This window comes from Sorghum bicolor, chromosome 2 (genome assembly GCF_000003195.3).
Source record: "Sorghum bicolor cultivar BTx623 chromosome 2, Sorghum_bicolor_NCBIv3, whole genome shotgun sequence".
NCBI lineage: Eukaryota > Viridiplantae > Streptophyta > Magnoliopsida > Poales > Poaceae > Sorghum > Sorghum bicolor.
In genome coordinates, this window is record NC_012871.2 from 67532500 (window position 1) to 67556522 (window position 24023).

The 24023-nt window shown below is 43.3% G+C and overlaps 1 protein-coding gene across 1 annotated transcript; it reads left to right on the plus strand.

Moving 5' to 3' along the window:
- Positions 15539-22439, plus strand: LOC8077274 (transcription factor bHLH111). Its single transcript, XM_021452154.1, has 7 exons — positions 15539-16164; positions 17458-18241; positions 18426-18560; positions 20534-20608; positions 20722-20787; positions 21490-21528; positions 22038-22439. Exons 1-7 carry the CDS (start codon positions 15746-15748, stop codon positions 22206-22208), a joined length of 1689 nt encoding a protein of 562 aa, XP_021307829.1. The 5' UTR covers positions 15539-15745; the 3' UTR covers positions 22209-22439.

The following is a 24023-nucleotide window of genomic DNA, read 5'->3' on the forward strand; positions in this document are numbered from 1 at the left end:
ATCTTGTTTGCTTCGTGTATGATTGTCTACATTGGATTGCGTGTTGTTGATTGATGATTGGAATTAGACGGTGAGCTGTACGTTGGTGATCAAGACCAAGCTTTTGAAGACCAGCGGGCTCAGGAGAGCTTTGGTCAAGGCAAGTATAACTTGGGATCATCCTTGTTACCTATACACAATTAATACAATATTTATCATATGCATGTGTCCACCTTGATGACCTTAGCAAAATCATAGACAATTGTTACCTGTATTCCTTGCTACCTACTTGATATGCATTTGGTATAGATGTGCTAGTGCTTGATATAATCCATGATCTTGTAAGATGATTAATAGCTATGCAATGAACATAAAAGAATGACACATATAACTGTATGAGATCTTGTCTGTAAGTGATCACCGGGACAACAGTGCAACCATGAGGGCTATAATGGCTCTGGCTTTAGCTCAGTATGAAGCACTTTTCTAGCTTGTTAGAGGTTACTCGAAAGAGCGGAGGGGCTGAACCGTTTTGGGTATAGTGTGGCCTCTATCTGTATGAGTATAGGCTGCGAGTCATTGTGCCATCGGAAGGGGGGCTCTATATCTGCGCGCAAAGGAAACCTTGCGGCCCTAACATGTTAGACGAACTTTTGAAAGGCTTCATAGTGATCCCTGCCGACCTCCCTAGGAAGGGGGTTAAGAGATTAGCTACCTCGGGCGAAAGGGTAAATCATGACTCATGGGTAAAGATGTACAACCTCTGCAGAGTGTAAAACTGGTATACTAGCCGTGCTCACGGTTATGAGCGGCCTTGGGGGTTCTTGCTGCGCTGACGATGAGCTTATTAAGTTGTTATGTTCATTTGATTATCGTTTATGCAATGGATTAATTATGCTTACACATGATCATGGGATTAATGGATTATTTATGCTTCCTTGACAATTGCTCATTAATTATGAACATGCTATCCACTATTAAAAGCTAATTGCAGTCAAACCAGTGTCAGCTATTTGAGCCTCATGAACCCCTGGTTATACTTGTTGAGTACGATATGTGCTCACTCTTGCAATTTCCCAACACCTCAGGATATGATATTGAAGATGACTGGAATGAGGATTACCGTAATGAGTACTAGGTTTGGAGTCAACCAGTCAACCGTGTCCCTGTGTGGAGCTTCCGTCGAGAGCGTTGTTTACTTTATGCTATCATTTTTGTATGAGACTATGTGATATATTATATTCCGCTATGTAATGAACACTGCAATGGTACATTTGAGATTTGTCTACTTATGTGTGCGACTATTCCTGGGGCACATATGAGTCTTTTATGCATCCTATTTTGTTCTTAAAATATGGGTGTGACAGCCTTGTACAGGGACGGCGCAAGGGTCTCCACACTTGATCCGTGATCTAGCGATCTGTCCAGAACAAAGTTGATTCTCTGTTGCCTAGACCAATGACCGTTGCCGCCCTAAATAGAGCGATTACAGGGCGTTCGTCTAAGACCGAAGGCACTCCTTTTCGATGATCTCTCCACACCCATCACACACATAGTGCGACACCAGCCTTCCTCAAGTTAGGAAGGATGTGGAACAACAGGCGATGTAGGTATGACAACCAAGTGCGTGGAGTAGGGCAACGCTAGCGGCGGTGCAGAGAAGTGTGTGGTGGAGCCAGCCTTGCATCGATGTGAGAGGTAGAAGTGGCATGTGAGGAAGGAGAGAACAAAGAAGTGCGTAATGGCGGGTGTGGATGGAGAGAAGTGGCTAGGGTTTCTCACCCAATGTTTATGTAGCGCGAGGCCAGTAGCATGCCAAGACAAGCCGCATCGCTAATACTCTGTTAGACCTTAATTAATAGAGGCGGGTCTCCTAAGAGATTTGTCTTTGAAAACGGCTCTTGTTTTCAGAGGAGGACACCTTAAAAGCTATGCTTCTATTAGTTCTTCTGAGGGATGGTAATTTATCGGATGTCTCTGTAAATGGCCTGGGCTGGCCGTCTTTGAAACTTGCTATGTATTTTTGAACTAGCTAGGGATATTTTTATCTTTTCTTGGCTCCTAAAATTATTTTATAGTAATGATAAAATATGCAACCACACACTCTCTAATGACTATCAATGTGTGGAATAGACTCACTCATGTTCCTAGAGAAAAAAAAGTGCTTGACCATCTGTGCCAACTGTGTTAGGTCTTTTAAACCCTTTCAAATGCTATAACCAAACCCCTTCAAATGCCCCTAGATTGTGGTCTTTTATTCTTTTGTTGGATGTGAGATGGACGGTACTCTCTAAATATTTTAGTGATTGATATATAAAGCTTCAGCACTCTAGGTGGATATAGCTTCTACTGCTCTGGAAATAGTCTAGATGTATATATACAAGATCTTGTCCATGGTCACCATCCTTCTCTAGAACCACCGAGACTTGTGCCTTTCCATCAGAGCAAGTACAATAACTGGCTTATAGCCAAGCTAATTAATGGTTTTGCTGATGCGGAAGAGAGAAAGAAGAAGAGAGAAGAGAGTTTGGCTCTCATGGAAGCAACAAGCTGGGCACACAAGCATGGACACTAGTGGGTCCTAACAGAGATGTATGTGAGAGAAATAGAAAAGAGAATGAAAACACATATAATACTAAAGAAATTTTGTAAACAAATAAAAGATAAACTACTGTATAGCTTGACTCTTATTACTTAACTTATACCAAATATTTGGCTCTATTATCGACCATGCTTTCACCGGAGCTTTATTTCCCCAACACTAGATCGTCCAGTGATAGCTGGAAATCCTGTTCCTAATCTTTTGAGTGTCAACAGAATATATGTAGTTGTGAGTGTGCATTATACTGTGCTTCCCCTCCACACGCACGCCGGCCCTTTGGACAGGGAGGCTGCAGGCAAACCCTAGCTGAGCTCAGGGGACCAGCTAGCAGACCCTCACGTGTGGTCGTCTCAGCTCACAGCTCAGAGTGCAGCAGGCTGCGCTACGCGTTACGCCAACTGTGAGGGACTGTGACAAGATTCCATGCGATTTGTTGTTGCTGCTGCTGCGGTTGGTGATTTTGGCACTAGCAGGCTGGCTGCATAGGGGCCGGTGTGGGTGCTGTGGTCCTCCTTGGCGCGCGTGTGGGCGTGTGGCTGCGCGATGGCGATGTACTGATGCACTCCACCACTAGCTAGCTAGGGAACAAATTTGACAACACCACATGCTCATCAGCTGGGGAGTCCTGCACTGGACGTCTGGTCTGGACCTGGCCGGCTAGCATTATTGGTGACGGCATGCTCTCTGATCATCATCGGTCGGCGTGGTGCAAAGTGCAAATGCAGAATTTTGCGGGGCCTGAATGTCGGTTGCCGCTAGGGCATCTGAAAGATAATATGCATGGTGTTCTAATCACAAATTTATATATTTGTGGTGCTCTTGGTTTAAGTGTATTGGAACAATGTATTGTCTCTACCTAATATAAAAACAAATTAATGTTTCTTCTAACACATTTTTTATTTTAAAAATATTCTTGGGTACCCTAAAACGGGATACCCAAACCAAGAGGGAAAAAAGCGGCAAAAAAGGAACTTAAATTTATAGGGGTAAGTCTCGAGCCCTGGCCTCGAGCGCAATCAACACCTCGCCTGAGCCCTGGCCTCGAGCGAGATCAACGCCTCGCTCGAGCCCTAGCCTCGAGCGCCATCAACGCCTTGCCCGAGCCCTGGCCTCGAGCGCAATCAATGCCTCGCCCGAGCCCTGGCCTCGAGCGCCATCAACGCCTCGCCCGAGCCCTGGCCTTGAGCGCCATCAACGCCTCGCCCGAGCCCCGGCCTCGAGAGCAATCAACGCCTCGCCTGAACCTTGGCCTCGAGCGAAATCAACGCCTCGCCCGAACCTCGCCCTCGGTGCCAGACTTCTCACACACGGCGGCCGTACCCCTGACACGACGCGAGTCATTCCCCCCACGCCGCGCCAGGACACGTCGCCCACTATTTCAACAACTCTCATCCCTGTAACACCTTACCCCTGTCACTGTGAGTACGTCACGACAGTAAGAGGGATGGGAGGCATTAACTCGCACCACTGTTGCCATATCCTGGCAATTACTGTTCCCCTATTGCAGGACGAGGTACAGGGCTTCGGATCCGATGACCACGATCCAAACAGGGTTCGGCGACACCACTAACAGGGACGACCACGCCACTGCCAATATTACAAGGATGTGGTGGTCGATCTCTACAGCGCCGACACCGTAACTCCCCTGCGCATTGAGGGTAGATGGCCAGATTTACACATGTAAAGAGCCCCTCCTCCCCTTATGACTATAAAAGGGGAGGCAGGGCACCCCACATAGAGAGAGTTCAAGCATCCATACACACACAGAGAGAATTAGACATTTTCAGGACTCTGAGAACACACTCTCACTGACTCCCTAAGCCGAGATCTGGGACTCATCCCTCTCTCGCAGCAAGCTTGTACGCCCCTACTACAAGCACTTTCGGGTGCAAGGCAATACAGGCTCCGACCCTCTCACTAGACGTAGGGCATCGTTGGCCCGAACCAGTATAAACTCCCTGTGTTTTCTTGCATCACCATTCGGATTAAGGGACACGCAAACTTGTTACTCGTCAGTGCCTGTCTTGACGCCGACAAATACATTTACACCCTTTATATCTTGTATGTGATTCAGATTTACGACCCGTATTCGCACGAGTTGGGACGACATGTGTCCAGTAATGATATAAAATCTGTTTCTGATATATTTGGGTTCTGTTGCAACTTACTGATATATTTGCTAGTATATGTGACCAAATGTTAATATTTGTACACTTGCTTATTTATCTGATGATGTATAGTACGCTATAGGTGCCGGTTACCCCCTATATGACGCAGCAAAGGTCTCAACCTTTCTCAGAAAAAAAAATCATGTAGATTGTTCAAAAATAAAGTCAAACAAAAAAGGGGCTACGAGTGGGTATCTGAATTTGTGCTTTTTTTATAGGTGAATTTGTGCATTGATACGAAATATATAAAAGATGCCTAATCATCAGCTGGTGCTTGCATTGCTTTCTAAGATTCTCTTTTAGCATTAATGAAGGTGGGCGATTGTTGTTGGTTTACAGTGCGGGAATGTTGTGAAACAATGAGGGTGATTGATACACCTCACTCACTGGTTTCAAACATTGTAGTAACTTGTACTTTCAGCTCCAGATATTGATGTAATAAAATATATACATTACCACAAACTACTGTTAGAGAAGTGGGCTTCGCTCTGGGAAAAAATTAGATGGGGACATATATAGCACACAAAGGCGTCATGAGGAACTACCATGGATTTACGACACATGTCCATGCGCAAGCATCCATATGAAACTATGTATTGCATAAATGTATTAGGAGTAGCTGGAAAGAAAAAACTATTGCATAAATTTAAGAGGACCACAACTCATCTCTCAAGCATGTTGAATGTTTACGTATATACACACTTAACGTGAATCCGCAACAGATCCTCAAGACGCATCCGTGTGGTTACCCTGCTCAATATTTTCGCACTCTAGACCCATCACAACCAGTTCGCAGTGAACTAGAGTAGTTGCATTTGGATTACTACAGTTCAAGTAGCCCAACCATAATTCATTGTATGTACAACTATCTAAAATTGATTATCTTTGCACCCTCGCTCTATTAATATCCTAGTGCAATACCCACTTCAATACTCTATGTTGGGAAATGCGCTTCTGCACTCCCCAGCAACACAATGCTCGAGATGCCTGCTCATGCGCTGCAGTGAATGGCTTAGTGATTGTGGGCAGCAAACTTAACAGTAGGTGGAATCAGTAAATGCTCTCTCCCTTCAAGTGTAGTTATATTCCCCTTATATAGGGCTCGGAAACCGTCCCGAGACTATTACAAAAATGCTCCGTGACAGTGGGGGAATATCCTGGCATATCCCTATGTTACAGTCTACTGACCACAAGTCATTTAAGTAATTTCACACTATGAGTTCCTCACACGCTCCTTGCTCGGGACTCCTGCTTAAGAGGGCTTGCATCTCCGGTCGGCTGCGGAACCTTCGGCCGGAACATGTCGAAGGTTCCTTGGCTCAGGCATGCCGAAGGTTCCTCGCCGCCGCCGCGTCCTCCGACGTGCCTTCCCCTTATATAGGGCTCGGAAACCGTCCCGAGACTATTACAAAAATACCCCGTGACAGTGGGGGAATATCCTGGCATATCCCTATGTTACAGTCTACTGACCACAAGTCATTTAAGTAATTTCACACTATGAGTTCCTCACACGCTCCTTGCTCGGGACTCCGGCTTAAGAGGGCTTGCATCTCCGATCGGCTGCGGAACCTTCGGCCGGAACACGTCGAAGGTTCCTTGGCTCAGGCATGCCGAAGGTTCCTCGCCGCCGCCGCGTCCTCCGACGTGCCTTCGCCTATCCTTCCTCACGGGAAAGCCCGAAGGTCCCTTACTTCATTCCTTGCGACTTCCACCGTCGGCTTGGTCCCTACACTCACCCGACACCAAACGAGACGCATTAATCATTAGTTTCATCCAGAACCTCCGCACCAGGTGCTCGAAGGATCTCAGGACGGAGGTTATGGTCGGAGGCGACCCTCCGGAGCAACCAGGCAGGGGAAGGCGGTACCGAGTCCCCAACACTCTAAAGTGTGAATTTGCTTGTGATAAATTAACTAATTACACTATATGTGTTTTCATCCTATGGGTTCTTAATATGTATTTAATTCATACTTTCACTTTAGTTATCAGAGATCTTTGACAACAAATTAGTTATATCAGATCTTGTATTGTCTTTTCTACATCACTAATCTATTTTCGCTTTCAACTTTTATCTTATTAGCTATTGCAGTATTTTTATCCATTTGTTAAGTTCAAACTCTAGTACTATTGTATCTTTTATTTCTAATACCCTTTTTACATTTTATAAATCAAATCATCCCCAATACTAAAAAAATTTCTATAGGTAACTAAAGGCTCCAACTCATTCAATCCTCACAATACCTAAATTTTCTAGGTAATTACTCAAATCTTAGCTACATGTCCTTCAAATGTTGGGGATGCATCACCCTCCCCTATCCGACAGTTCGTTGTGGCAGGCCAGACATTTCCAGCTATGAGTTAGTGAAATGAACTCACCCGAGGCACAACCACAACCCACTAGAGCTCACATGCGATGGAAGAGATAGTGGAGCAAGGAGAAAGAGGATAACCTATGGCAAGATGGATGGTTCTTGGGTAGATCTCGGGTGTTGAGATCATGACTAGTGACCAAAAGCATAAGTGACTCTAGATCGAGGGTGTCACAAACCAATCACACATATAGAAGCCTCCCAACAAAATCTCCACTAGAAAGGTCACCCAGTCATCTAGTGCACCATCTAGGAGCTAAAAAAGTCTAAGAGTAATAGATCTTCAATCTCCACTTGATCAATCATCAAGCCAAGAGCAAAAGGATGCACACTATAGCACTATCAAACACTCTTCTTGACTTGAACCGCCCTAAAACACTTTAGAAAGCTTCTCTATGTATTTGGGACTATAGGGGTCAGCCAGATATCCAAATAAGATAATGAACACAATTATATAGCCCTAGGGTGAGGTCCTAGTTGTGAGACAAAATGCTATTGGGAAATGCAACACATGATGGTCCATTGTGCCTCACAAAGGGGCATTGAATACTTCATGCTTTTCTATTGGTCACTATTGAAGATACCTAAATATTCCTCACATATGATATATGTTGTGACCACTAAGGTACAAAGTTGATTTATATGGTGAACATTAGTAACAATAAGCTAGTGCAAGTTTAACTAGCCATTGTCCACTATGACGCCACCAAATCATACACTCCAACAAACATGTCCAACTTTAAAATCATAGTCGGTCCACATATATATTCACCATATCGTTCGGTGAGCAACACTACCTAACACACAATGGAATTAGATGATCTGGTAGCCTTGATCAACTCCTCTAGTGAATTTCAAACTTGAATTTTGGCTCTATATGAAGTCTTATCTCATCCGATTTAACTTTTTTGAGATCGTAGACTTATTTTCTGTGTTCTAGCCATTATTAATCAACTTTGATTGGAGTAGCTCTAACGTGTGCATAAAATTCTCTTGCCTCCAACTTTTATTAAGTTACTAGTCTTGATCACCTTAATAGTATGCCCAAAGGAAAACAAAATCCCTAACACTAGATCTAAGCTAAGTGCTCCTAACACCATGTCCTCACCTAGACAATAACGTTGTGTCCTTGGCCTTCACAAATATCCTTAGGACATATGTTGAATCCAATCACTGGAGAGCCAAGAAAACCAAGTGGCCTCCATATAGCTACCCCTTTACCATATTTTCCCAACAAACAAAGTTATGGACATGTCCTTGATTTCATCAATCACCGAAATCCAAACTAGTAGCCTCAATAGATTCAATAGGTCACATGTACTAGTTATATGACGATCACTATAGATGTAGCCCCCCTTTGGATTGTGGAAACCCCCCCTGAATCCTCCATTTTTCTTGAAACTGAACTAATCCCTATATGAATCCTGCAAAATTCTTGTGTTCCAAAGGGGCCAATTGCCGAGTGTTTTCTTTCGGGCACTCGGCAAAGAGCTTCTTTGCCAAGTGCCAAAAAAAAACACACAGCAAAAAAACACTCGGCAAAAAGACTTCTTTGCCGAATGTCAAAAAAAACACTCGGCAAAGACCTTCTTTGCCAAGTGTTTTTATTGACACTCGGCAAAGAAGTCTCTTTGCCGAGTGTTTTTTCACACTCGAAAAAGACCTTCTTTGCCGAGTAAAATCGGCAAAGAAAATTTTAAATTAAATTTTGAAGCCCTAAATGAATTCAAATAAAAAAGTTTTCAACTACAAAGTTGTATAACTTCTCAAGATCTACAATATTTATTTTAGTCATTTTTTCATTTGACAAAGTCAAAATAAATTTATTCACAAATTAAACATCTCTCTGTTATAGTTTATGAATTAAACAACATTTGAATTTCTCAAATTTTGTAAATGACCTCGAATGGAGAAACTCTCTAAATGAAAATTGTAGATCCCGAAAAGTTATGAAACTTTATAGTTGACAACTTTTTGATTTGAAATCGTTCAGAACCTCAAATAATCAATTTACACATGATTTGTTATAATATATGAGAAACCGAAATGCAATATTGACACAAGTGATAGTGTAGTGCAGTGGTTAAGGAGTTAGACACGCAAGAGAGAGGTCTTGGGTAAAATTCTGAAACTTGAGCAACAGTTGGAGTCGAGTGGGCGCAGGCCCCTGTGAATTTTTTTTTTGAGCCCATCCCTTTTTTTTGTCCACATCACTATTTTGAGATTTTCACATGGTGTATTTGAACATCCCAGAAATGTGACAAGAGTTTGTGACCGCTATGGATCCAGATTTGCAACTTTTTAGTGTCACTGCTGGTATAGTATACTCTCTTGAGCACCGAGTACCACCTCATCTAAATCATTTGTTGATGTTTTAGATAACAAATAGTAATTAAGAATTTAATTAGTTAATTGATTAATAACTATTCAGAATGTCTCAAAATCCTAGTTGACTTTAGGTATGCTCCTCTCACATAAAAAGGTAAATAGACACATACATCTTCCTAGCATCGACGATCATATATCACATTTAGCTAGTCAAACTTAATTTGGTGACATGCATGTTCTGTGTACAGGATATTTTGCGTGCCCGTGCCTCGCGTTGTGGTGTTATTGGCATGCAGAGTGCGATCGACTTGAGTATGCGTAAAGACTAATCTTGGATGGTAGTAGTAGTGAATAAGGTCAGATCTAAAGTATTTCTCCTTTGCCGCAGAATTCAAGCGCACACACTGAGAGAGTCACTGACTGCAGCAGCAGCTGTAGTCGCTTTCAGAGCACATCGTTTGCTCCTTTGACATTCTTCTGTGTGGTCTTGCATGCACATCCCCCCTCAATTCAGTCCAAATCACATCCATATCACCCAGACTTTTAAGGTACCAAGATACACCAACACCATATATATCGTACACGTCTGTGGCGCCATTTCATTCCATCATGAATTTATACATCTTGCCATCTTGGCACACATGTATATATCTTGGAATGACAGGATGAAACTTGATAATTAAGTCAACCACCAGCTTAGTGCAGACATACAAACCTCACTAGCTAGGTTGACTATTAAATCTGCATGAAAGATATAGAAAATTCTACAGATTACTTAAAGTAGTATGTAATCAAGGAGGGTTGCATATTAAATGGAAAAGGAAACACATCATTGTTTTTGGAATGATGTAACCATGATCCATGATAGGAAAATGGCATAAATCGATGTCCTTTTTCCTAAAAACAAAAAAAAGTAGTGAGCCTATACTATACACCATTTGTTAAACTCCCTGCTAATAAGGATATATCAGGTGCTTTATGTTTTTCTCACCTTAAAAATGTCTTTGCACTTGTGAATTTTTTAGTTATAGTATAATATTTTATGACCATAGAACTGAGTTGACACTTGACACCGATATTAGCGGGCGACACAAATAAATGGGAGAGCAAAGGAAGAAGACGGCTTTACAAGACTTACTCGAAAACGCGTCTGAAATTATTGGGGAACATGATGACAAGCAATAGATGTCAAGGTTGAAAACCCTCGTTAAGGTTGAAGTCTCCAGTTGAGCCACCACCACAACAAGCATGCTTCAACTCGCTTGCCTTTTTTCCCTCCACTGCACCTTTCATACTCCACTAGGAGTTGATCGAGACCTATAGGTGGAGGTCAAAATTTAGGTAAAGATTCAAATTTTGAATAATAACTGGGTTTTCCCATATAGCCAGTAAATCCAAACCTGAATGACTATCATGCATGGTGATGCGGACCACCACCAATTGTTTTGACAAGGTAAAGGGAAACTAAAAAGATAGATATGCTGACTAGCTAGCTGCTGAAGGAGATATTAATTCACATGTTGATGTGGACCAAAGATAACTCTCACAACAGGCCATGATTGTCTTGAGGAACAACTTGGGCACTCTACTCCTCTAGGGTACACAGTTTTTATAGAGGACGACTTTGTTTTTGCCTAAACACGTACATTGCACATGACTCCAGACTTGGCATCTAGTGTAATATTATTGTGTCCTCCTATCCGTGACTGTAGTAGTACCTTTTGTTGTGTAATCCAGTTATCCAGGTGCATGAATATATGTTGCAAATATATATTAATTGGCATGGCTTTGGTAAATTAAAAAGAGATTGTCTTGGCAGGCGTGGCTTCGATCTTCCTGCAAAAAAAAGAAAAAAAGAACGTGCAACAGCCAACAGGTAGGTAGCGCAGCACCAGAAACGGCAGAATCAGCAGTGATTTCTGTCCGTGATAGGGTAAACTAGCCACTCTTTCTACATGAGCATCACTTTCGTGGTAGAAAAGCTTATTAGTATACGAGCTTTTTCCTGGTACCCACCAACTATTACAGACTATGGATTTTTTATCCAACCGAGGGATAAAATTATTAGTTACAAATTAGGTGCTGGGTCTAGTCTCTTAGTGGTAAATATTGATTATATATAAGCAAAACAAAATGCACGTAGTTGACCAGCATACTCGATACACTAGTTAGTCGTTCGATGTCAGTAATTGGAGGTACTGACTCTTCACCTTATTTAAATTTTGGCTTAAGCAGAAATCTTACACACATCAGGCCAACTAGCTAGGACGAGGAAAATCATCAGATTCCTATGAGAGCTAATTAAAACTGACTCATGCCTAACTTCTTTGAATTCTTCTGATCCTAACAGTGGCGTCGTTTGCAAATTGATCATAAATCAACTGGTTGGGTTCCTTGTGATGAAACTTACCCTACCTGGGTTCAAGTCTTCGACTTGGTATAGGTGCTCGTATTTTCCTGGATAAAATCCAAGATTTAACGGTGTTATGATTTCAGTGGTAGATGAGTAGGTGGTTTACTACTATATAATTCTCAAAAAAAATAGTGGCATTGTTTAATAAGATAATAAGCTCTAACGAATACTCAATCCATCCCAAATTGTAAGTCGTTTGACTTTTTTAATATCAAGTTTGACCACTCGTCTTATTCAAAGTTTTGTACAAAATATTACTTTTTTTTGTTGTGTATTGGTTTATTAATAAAAGTTCTTCAAGAATAACTTAAAATTTGACTATATTTGCATAAATTTTTTGAATAAGACGAGTGGTCAAACTTGGGGTAAAAAAAGTCAAACGACTTACAATTTGGGATTGAGGGAGTATTAGTTATCCAGAACCTATGTGCTTCGTTCAGGCAGACAGGCACATGTATATGTGCATGTCGCACGCATGCGCACGCCATCGTGCTGCAATGATGCCACAATCTGCAGGATCACTACTGCAGGGTGTGAGAAATTCCTGAGTTCATGGTAGGGTCAGAGATGAGATAGAGAATCCAGCGATAACGATCGAGGGCATGCTCCAAATCATAATCTGAAGGCATCCTATGCACGTTCAGTTCTACCTTTGACTTCACCTAGGGTACGATTTCATCTTAGCTTCTGCTTGTCCATCACCTAATTAGATTGCAATATGATGGCGCTGATAGAGAGTGTTATTACTGTAGTTTGTTATTTAAGTGTGTATCCATGCACTGATATTACTGATCATGATCAATTTTCGAAGAGTTGCTCATGATGATGGGCATAAACCTAGAAATATATTTTGCATACCATTAGTTGTTTACTAAAAATAAAAGTGTTATCGAGGGAGGCATTGAAATTTAAGCCATTGTTTTTAGTTCCACCATGGAAAACTCTTCGTGAATAAATATAGAACTTTTCTACGATATTTGTTTTCTTCCTACCTCAATTACCATTTTCTCAATCCTCTAAGTCAAGGATTGATAATTTGTCTTCTTATGTCTCACTTTTTGAGAATGGCATGGGTGAGCCTAGATTTCACGTCCGGGGCAAGTGGGATAAAAACCATCCCTAGAGGGGACAAGGGAGTATTCCCTCTAGACGTGGGATTTCCCTCAAATTGGGCGGACAGTTCCATCCCACTTGGGCATGACGGGTGAGTCTAAGTATGGAAGCGAGTGAGGCAACTAGTGGTGAGGAAGAAGAGGTCGGGAGAGGCAAGAGAAGCGTGCATGAGTGGCCTATGGGGCATAAACATGGGAGCATATGAGATCCTTGAGTTCTCATGGGGGAAGAATAGGTCAAGGGAGAAAGGCCATACTTGCATGTGGAGAAGTGATGGCCAGTAAGGAGGAAGAGGGGCGCGCAGAGGTCGACAACTAGTGAGGAGGAGGAGGAGGGACATTGTTCTCTAATGGGATTGGGTGCCAAAGCCCAGACACGAGCCATGAGAGTTGGGGGTGCGAGCAAGGAGAATTAAGAAGCTTGTAGGAGGTCATCAGTTGCTGGTTAAGAGGAAGAGAGGCACAAATAGGACGGTGGCAGGTGGAAAGAAGAGGGGTGGACACACTAGATCGTTGAAAGAACCGAGTTGGTGCATAGGGGGTGAATAGGATCAATACTAGTAACTTCAAACCAAATTGAACATTGTGTGCCATTGTCAGTGGCGAAGCTTAGAATAAAATGGAGGAGGGGGAAGCATCAAATGGCAATGTATTATGAAGGAATTTTGTGATTATTTTAAGTGTGTATCCATGCACTGGTCATGATCGATTTTCATAGACTTGCCCATGATAATGATGGATATAGACCTAGAAATATAGTTTGCATGTCTTTAGTTGTTTTCTAAAATAAAGGTCTTATAGAGGGAACTTGAAGCATTTAAATTTAAGCCTCTACTTTAAATTTCACCAAGTCAAACTCTTCAGGAATAAATATAGAGCTTTTATATGTGTATGGTAGATATTTGTTTTCTTCCTGTCCCTCAATTTCTTGGTCCACTAAGTCAAGGATTGATAGTTTGTCTTCTTATGCCTCGCTTTTTGTTATAGATATTTCCATGGTTCACCTAGTGTGTGTATGATTGGTGGGATGGTGGAGAATGGCATGTTTGAGCCTAGATTTCACATTGTTTTTTCTGAGGTTAGTAGGATAGAATAGAACTATCCCTAGAGTCGACAGGGGACTATTCCCTCTGGATATAGGATTTCCCTCAAATCAGGCAAATGGCTTTGCCCACTTGGGCACAACACGGGTGAATATAAGTATGGAAGTGAGTGCGGACATTGGTGAGGATGAAGAAGAGGTCGGGAGAGGCAAGAGAAGCATGTGTCGGTGACCTATGGGGCATGAATGCTGGAGCAGATAAGATGTCCGAGTTCGTGGGGGAGAAAGAATAGGTCAAGGGAGGAAGCTCATGCCTACATGTGGAGAGATCAATGGCTGACAAGGAGGAAGATGGTTGCACAGAGGTCGACAACTAGTGAGAGGAAGAGTGCCAATGTTCTCTAATAGGATTTGATGCAAAACCTAGCCGCACTAGCAGGCTTGGGGGTGCGAGCGAGGAGAATTAACAAGCTTGGAAGGGGATTGGTTATTGACTAAGAGGAAGACATGCATGTGTAGAGGTTGCTAGCTGGTGGAAAGAAGAGGGGTTGTCGCACTGGGCCGTTGAATGGAGCAAGTTGATGCATAGAGAGGGGCTGAATAGAAAAAAAATGAAATTAGCAACTTAAAACCAAATTGAGCATTGTCTGCCATTGCCAGTGGCAGGACTTGGGCTAAAGTGGACGAGGAGCCAACGTCCATAGTAACTACACATAACAGTTCTACAGTAGTGATAGAAGTATGAATAGGAAGGTAAGGAGTCATATAGGGTCTGTTTGGTGTCTGCATAACCTTATTCAGGCGAGGCCCCCACGGTGCAATTTGTTCTTGTTTGGTTACATGCACAAGTTCATATGTAGGCTAGCATTTTGCTCAAAGCAACCCTAGCTTACATCTCATTATTCGGCTAAATTATGCGTATCCAACTACGTACCCTTCCTCATGCACTCGCTCTGCAGCCCAAGACATAGACTGGCCACTTATATAGGAAACCAATCACACGCATAACACTATACAACTTCCTATATCCGGGCGAACCAAACAACATCAAATTGCATTGCCTTTTCTAGATTAAAAGTATATTGCATAACCTTTAATGCAATGTAATATTCGCAAACCAAACAACATCAAATTGCATTGCCTTTTCTAGATTAAAAGTATGTTGCATAACCTTTTTAATGCAATGTAATATTCATGCGAGTAAACAATCACACCATATATAGGATCGAAAACGGGTTAAAGAATAACAGATCGTCATGAAAATGCATAACCTTAATTTTGTGAGGAGGCAGCCCATACAAGATTAGCAACAAGGTAAGACCACTTAGAGACAAAAGCAGGGAGTGACACCCGCTTGCTTACTGCCGAACACCAAAACCCCTGGCCGAAAAGGATAGAGATGTCCAAAGCCAGACGACGACGGACAGTGACTATTCAATTCCGCACTGCTAGCTAGGTAGGCCAGGTGATGTCACCACGGCGTAGCCATCCATTCCTCCTCCTTTAAAAAGCTAGCTCACAGCCCACAAGCTGCAATGTGTGCTCCTCCTATCACCACCTGACCTCCACACACACACACATACTCGTTCGTTCTCATCGTCTCCCCCACCACTACTATACGACACCGCACGGCGCAACGACAAGAGCTAGCGAGGATTGGAGCTGAGCTCATCAGCTAAAGCCTAAAGCTAGCTATTAGCTAGCTAGCCTGCACCAGCTGCTGCGCGTGTGCATGCAGTGCATGGCGCAGGAGGGCTCCGAGGCCTCCGTCGCCAGCTCCCCGCCGCCTCCACCGCCGTCGGCCTCCTCGTCCACGTCCTCCGCTGCCGCCGTGGCCTCCTGGTGGCGCGACAGCATGCACCCGGCTGCCTACGGCGCGTGGCCGCCCCAGCCCCCCGCGGCGAGGTGGCCCCCGATGCCGCCGGCGCCGACCTCGCACCACCACCAGCAGCAGCACGGCGGCCGGACGACGACGTCCTCTGGCGGCGGCGGCGGCGCCGACGACGACCTCTCGGCCTCCAACGCCACCATGACGTCCTTCACCAACACCTCCACCACCAACCACTCCGGCCTCAGCATGGCCGACTCCGGCGGAGCTGAGGCGGCCGCCGCCGTCGCCGCCGAGAGCCACCTCTGGAACCAAGTCCTCATGTGAGTACGACACGACACGACACGACACGCGCACGAACCTATATCCGTACTCACTCATATACCACCGTATATGTCTCCATGAACACATGTCAAGATCAAATCAAATAATAATACTAGTGTAGAGAAAGATTTTGCATGCATATTCGATTCGGGAGGCGGCCGGCCGGAGGGGGTGAGGGTGATGAGTGAAATGAAAAGAGGGCATGCGTCCACTACCCTTTGTCCGAGTGCCCCCAAAGCGGCCTCACTTTGCCTAGCTAGATTCTAGCATCTAAATTTCCTTTCCACGAATATATCTACATACATAGCTAGCTAGCTAGCTGCAAAGTTATATTAATTTCCGGTAGATTAATCTTTGCTGCATATTAGGTTATTCAGAGAACAAGAATATATGTGCTGCAAAAGTTAGTATATGTTTGCGGTAGCGTAGTCGTCTAGCTAGTGGCAGGCCAGGGGGAAAGAAACTAAAGCACACAGAGGATCAGGAACCAAAGCAAGCAAGCAAGCAAAGGGAGAACTAAAGGGGCTTTTCCCCGATCGATTTCGAAAATATAGCGGGGAAAGCGCGCGAGAGCGGGGTTACATGTGTACATACAAAATTATTGTGATTTGATTCTTCTTCTTTGGCTAGCTACACAAGGTTCTTTGCTTGTGGGCTCTAGCTAGGCTCATGCTGCAGATTAAAGTGTTAGCAAGACTTGCATATATGCAAGTCCACTGGAATTGGAATTGGAATTGGAATTTGCAAATATGTATATATAATAACATACAAGTTGTGTGAGAAGTGAGATTGCTTGCGATATAGAATTATACATATATGTTAAAAAAAAGTTGTTGCTACCTAGGGTTGGGTACTTGGGTAGAGACAGGACCTAGCTAGCTAGATAAATATATAACAATGCCAAAGCCAAACTCTAGCTAGCTAGTTAGCCACTAATCATTTTTTGCGAAGAAGCAACTACGGCCTGTTTGGTACGGATCACCAAAAAAGTGGAACCATATCAAGCAGCATCCATTGTCCCCCTTGTTAGTACTTTAATCCATTTCCCAAAGTTGATCCCTCTCTTTGCTTGGTTACATTCTCACACATGCGCTTCTCCATTTCGAGGAAAGTTTTGCCTCTACCTTCTTTAATCGATTGCTCAATGATAGATCAGTGCTAACAATTAATAATAGTAAGCAATAAGGGTTCATACACAACACACTTTCCGGCATTTCGGTGCAATCAGTGCATGAGTGCAACTTCTGGTAGCTTCACCTTTTGTTGTTGTTCTCTCTCCTCTGTACGTATAGGGGCGCCGGCGGCGAGGTTGGAAGGAGCATGCAGGCCGTGCACGACGCCCACGACGACAGCGAGAACTTCCTCGAGCTGCTCAACTCGAGGACGCTCGCGCCGGAGCTCTTCGCCGAGCCCCCGGCCTGCGACTACCTCAAGAAGATGGAGTACGGAAGCAGCCACGGCGGCGGTGGCGGTGGCGGTGGTGGGTGGCCGGACCACCAGTTCACGACAGCCGCCCTGGAGAAGCACCTGAGCTCCGGCTACGGCGGCGGCGCGCTCGCGCACCACCATGCGGCGGCCGGCGGCGGCGGGCCGGAGCGGCTCACGGCGAACCTGTCCGACCTCGTGAGCAACTGGTCCATCGCGCCGCCGAACCCGTGCCTCGGCGACGCGCACCACCGCGCCGCGGCATGCGATAACAACAACGCCGCCGCGGTGGCCGCCTTGGGCCACGGCGGCGCCAAGGCCGGCCTGTTCCTGGAGTCCGGCCCCGGCGGCGGCGTCTGCAAGCACGAGATGGGCGGCCACGGCCACGGCGCGATGCTGGAGGAAGCGGCGTCCGGCGGCGGCCAGGAGTTCCTCCGGCCCGCGGGGTACAGCTCCATGCTCGGGCTTAGCAGCAACAGGATGTATATGGACGTGCCGTGGGGCAACAATGCCGGCGCGGCGAGGAGCCTGTCGGACCTGATATCTTTCGGCGGAGCGCCGCTGGGAAAACCAGAGCAGCCAGCGCCGCCGGCCACGTCAACGAAGGCGCAGGCGGAGTACAAGAAGCAAGGGCACGAAATCTCTTCGCCGGTAAGATCGACCGTCGACGGCGGATGCAAAGTATATATATATATATATATATATATATATATATATATATATATATATATATATATATATATGGTTTCTTTTCCTTCTTACCACAAAGCGGCCGGCCGGCCGGCGCCAGAGGAACCTCCTGATGATCTGATCGACCTGAGCGGCGTATGTTCAGGCGAAGACGAGTAGCGGAGGTGGCAGCAAGGGAAGCTCGGAGGGGAAGAAGAAGAGATCAGAGGAGCAGCAAGGGTCGGAGGGGAACGCCAAAAAGTCCAAGAATGAGGCCTCCTCGCCTACGTCGTCTCTCAAGGTATATACACACGTACGCATGCAGCTAGCCATGCAGATTTTTCTTGTCCATTTAGTTTACACGTACATCTGCCATATCATTTAATTCCTACTATTTGTACTATATATGTCTTTTTTCTATTTTTCGGAATTTGAGTCTGATACGCGCGCAGATAGATGCACTTATACGAATATCTTTGGAAACCCAACAAAATTTTCTAACGTGTGTACAATCAAATTAAAGGGCTTAGAGTACACGGATGTGCTTAGAGCGAGATTCTCTCATACCATTGAGCATCGGTATAGAAGTTGACTCCTATATACGATAATGCAAACAGAGATGTTTAGATAGCTCAACCATCCTATAAACCTAGCTATATGTTAAGCATTGATGCTCACTAAAACATATTTTATCCACCTTTTAAGCATCAGGTGCCAATAATGGCATGGTGGGAAAACGGCTTTTCACTAAATCTTATCCTCTTAGCCTTAGGTTCCTCATTTGTGTACATGCTCTAGAGCAAGTTATTAAGCATGTCTTAAGATGGTTACTCCTCTCGGTCCAACTACCGGGCTTGCCACTAGATTTCAATGCATAGCTCGAAAAGCTCATTCTTCCCCGATGCCACTTGGTGTCATCATAGGCGATGTCGGCGATCATTTTTTGTGAGCTCTAGTAGCATTTTGCACCACCATCACCCCCTTCAGCAATTTGATTAAGCTTCTTCTCTACACCCTCACCCCTATCCCGCTTTCTTTCCTCATATCCAATAGTTTGCTTCTCCTTTGCACTCTTGCCCTAATAGTTTCTCTATTCTTTGTCTCCGACGGCCGCTCCCACTAACCGAGTGTTTTTGGGGCTTTGTCGAGTGCCTCGGACACTCGGCAAAGCCGCCGTTTCTAGTAGTGGATCCACCCAACTATCCACACTATAGCTTTCTGCCATCACCTTATAGCCAATTGCATCACGCCATCACTACTGCCCTTTTCCTTGCATCCACCATCACCATTGATCCAATATGTCACTAGCGGTCTTTTCCCTGTAGATTGGCCACTTTCCCACAAAAATTGTCACCCCTAAACCCTAACCTCAGCTCGTTAGGAAGTCTTGGACCTAGGGATCGAAGAACGCCTCAGGCATGATGGATGGTAGAGGGAATCAAGTGTCAGAGCAAGCTAAAACACTCAAGTAGCTAGTCATTTGCCTAGCTACTTAAGTGTTTTAGCTAGCTCTGACACTTGAGTGCTTTTCCCTAGGCATTAGCTAAACTAAACGACCTGTGCTAATAATATTAGAAATAACACTCAAGTATGCTTACCGTGTAATAAACATGTGCTTATATATCCTCAAATGTAGTGGTGGGTACTACGGATGCATATAGTTTTCCTTTAAATTCAAGCACTAGAAACACTACTTAAACTTTGCTTGGCACTCTATGTGTTTATTACTTTCTTCATTCCCAGTTATAGATTATTCTACCTTTGTCCTAGAATAAATTTCTCTAAATTTGACCAAGTTTTTAGAAAATACATTAATATCTACAATACTAAATAATTCACTATCAAGTATCAAAACATGTGTTTTTATGATGGATATAATTATGCTAATTTAATGTTCTACATATCCATACATTTTCCATTATTAACTTGTCTAAAGATAGAAAAAATGTCTTATTAGACAAAACTAAACTGACTCGTAATTTGGAAAAGATTGAGTACTTTTAAATTATTTTGCTGTCCTCAGATGCAAACCACTTCGATCTAGTAGAGTGAACAAAACTAGAATGTGTTTCACTAACGGACTCGGGTTTTTAGATATTATATTAACTGAAGAGCTGTGTAAGTTCGCAAAAAAAAACACAATATAGAACTAGCTAGCTCAAATGCCAGATCGAGTTAATATTATACGATGTTAGAGCGAGATATACATATGTATATACAGTCGCATATAAATATTCATTGGTTTTGGGATGTTGATGTTGCTTAGTTTAACAGGCATCGCAGGTGCCGAAAGTGAAGTTAGGAGACAAGATCACTGCACTTCAACAGATCGTTTCTCCATTTGGAAAGGTACAACGCTCGTACTGCATGCGTATAATACTGTGTTCTTTCTAATATTATTAATTAGTTTAATGGCCTTTCGCATTGACCTACCTCTCTTATGTGTGTATTATGTCTTCTAGACCGATACTGCATCAGTTCTGTATGAGGCGATAAATTACATCAAGTGGTTGCATGAACAAGTGCAGGTAACCTGTAATATTATTAATCTTTCCCATAGCTAGTTTTCTCATGCTTTTATTAATACCTGAACTAACTTGATTGACCTTGTATGTATAGTACCAGTAGCCTAGTCTTTCGGTAGTATCCATTTTTATGTGCGTGCGGCATAAGCTGCTTAAAGGCTTCAATCACTGAGCGAGAGAGAGGGTGCAGAACTTTTTAAAATCGGCATATGTTTTGTGATGCAGAACTTTTTAAAATATTTTTAAGACTTCCACAATATGAATATAGCCAGTGTGCAATTATTGGGTTGTCAAAAAGGATTGGAAAAGGCCCTGGTATTTTCAGGGAAGGGGAGGGGAGACTGGAATAGTGGAAATGGGGTGCATGCAACGCGACCAACCACCAGAGGACACGTGTCCTACCTCCAAAGCCTATGCCGACTCATACCCTTCCTAGTGGGCCCCAGCAGGGCTCCCCTTTGTTCGTATTTTGCACAACATGGATGTTAGTAGTGCGCTGCTGCTTTTTGTGTAATGGAATGCATGGTCATGGCCCCCTTAGACACCACCTCCCCAGCCGGCCGGCCCTTTGGCAACTGGCTCTATCACTTCATCATCATATAAAACGTGGAATGCTTTCTCTGAATTGAGTCTCATTTTTTGCTTTGGAGGGTTTTTTATTTGAACTGAACTGACTAGCTTCTCTTTCTGGTCCGTTGCATGCAGTTGCTGAGTGATCCATACATGAAGACAAGTAGTAGCAAGGTACCATAATAAAGATGCCTACCTCTTTACCACTATGCAATGCCTTTGAGTCTTTGAGGGTATACTACACCTCAAGGCTCCAGTAAAGTTTACTTTGACGTTTCAGACAAAGAAAACAGCTGTTCCATTCTTGATTTTGTTGTCTAGACGTCAAGTTTAATTGACTGAAGGTGTAGTATATATAATATAGTAATAAGTTATGAATCAACTCAAAACAGGACATACTAAGTACTCTATTTCAAATTATAAGAGTTCTGGTTTTTCTAGATATATTTGATTTTACTATGTATCTAAATATAGTGTATATCTATCTAAGTTCATGACAAAATGTATGTATGTGAGAAGCTAAAATGTCTTGTGATTTGGAATGGAGCAAAAGTACATATAGAATGACAGTACGTAATAGCATATAGCTAGTAGTCGTTTCATTTGTAACTACAACACATTACATTTTTAAATTGTTATTATTATGATCTAACAGGTAGTAACCCTATATATTATTTTGTTAGGACTACAACGCATGGGGAGGGTCGGATAGGAAGGAGAAGTCGGAGACAGAGATCGACCTGCGAAGTAGAGGCCTGTGCTTGGTACCCGTCTCATGCACGCCTCAAGTGTACAGGGATAACAACGGCCCAGATTACTGGACGCCCCCATATAGAAGCTGCTTATACCGATGAACTGATTCCTAGCTATTTATTCGATTGGTTACCTTACTGAGTGGTAATAATTTGTGGTGAATATATATATTATTGTTAAAGAAGACACAAAACATGATGATTGATTAGCCTTATAAGTTTAGAGTTCAATTTGTGTACAACCACGATTTCATTATTTAAATTAAAACCTAATGTATCTGGTTATTAATTAGAGGCTTCGTGACATTAATAATTTCATCATCATCACTGATATACTGCTGTAGCAATTCTTTGCTACTACTCCAAGTGTGAGATATATATATATATATATATATATATATATATATATATAATATAATTGTGAAAATTTCAATCCACCATGTAAATTATGTCCACCACCTCCAGGCTCGCTGCAAATTTAGTTTGAATATAAGCCGTGAAAAAGTCTGTATAGAACACAGATAATAGTAGGATATGGGGCAAACAGAAGAAAACAGGAAATCAGCTAAAGATCCAAATTGAATCAAAAAAGTGTTCTAAATTGATTTTCATCTGGACCATCCCAAACTGAAATCAAATAGGTTTTTTCAGGTCTCCCAAAGCTATATAAGGATTTTTCAAATCGTCAAACCCAAATCGACAAGAAGGGGCCTAGAACGAAATCGAGTGTGAATCAAAATCCACACATAGATATCCAAATCTAAACCCAAATCGGACTAACTTTAGAAATACAACAACAATAATACGTGTTGATGACCTCAAGAAAGCATGGCACTAGGCAAATTAAATATGAGCGAAGACAAATTACAAACCTTAGGTTCTCTAATAGACGAGCACGCGGAAACACGGAGCTTGTCTAGCTCCTTGATGTTGTGGGGAACCTCATCTACGTCAGATCAGACAAAGTCAGCGAGATCAGAGGCCATTAGGGCCACGACGTCAGCGAAGACCATAATGGTGGCAGCACAGCACACGAGGCGGCGGCGGCGCTCCACGGTGACCAGGTGGTGGTAGGGCCTCTGGCCGGCGCTAGAAGGAGGACCACCACGGGAGGGCCAAGGAGGCGCCGGTGTGGATGCCAGCACCGGAGGAGCGGAGGAGGCTCGGCGTGGGGAAGGACGAGGCCGGCACTGGAAGAGGTGCACGGTAGCACAAGGAGGTTCCTCCAAGGCGGCGTGGAGAGAGACAAAGGGGGCCGGCGGCGGAGATGTCGAGCCTCTACGAGCGATGCGGCAAGACACATGTGGGTATTTGAATCTTGACCGTTTTCTCATAAACAAATATTGGCAATAAGTTAATGATAATATTTTAATTAATAAAACCTATTTTTCTTAGAAACAGGATCAATCATTCTTCAATCAATGATTCCACAAATCAAATAATATGTAATATCCGATTTTAAGGATAAAACCAGATATGCACAATATGTGAGTTTTAGAAGTCAAATCTCACATATAGATACAAATAAGGGGTAATATCAAAAGACAATGCATAAATTATATAACGTACATAATAAATCAGAGATAACCTTAAGCAGCAAACAACGGAAATAACTCCAAACTTCGGGTATTAACTTCACTCTACAGGATCCAACTGACTGGTTGATCACAAGCCCAAAACTTCTCCTGATGTGTGGGGAAAATAGGATCAATTAATGATTCCACAAATCAAATCATAAAACTAAAATCATGAGCAGTTTGTTATTGGATCTAATATAAATAAGTATATGTATAAATTGTACATGTACATCAATGCAATCCTAGACATGACTCTTACTCAAGATGTATGCCAATACAAATTAGAGCAAATCGAGTTAGATAACAACATTGGCGCAGAGTCTAACTCCAAGATGTATTA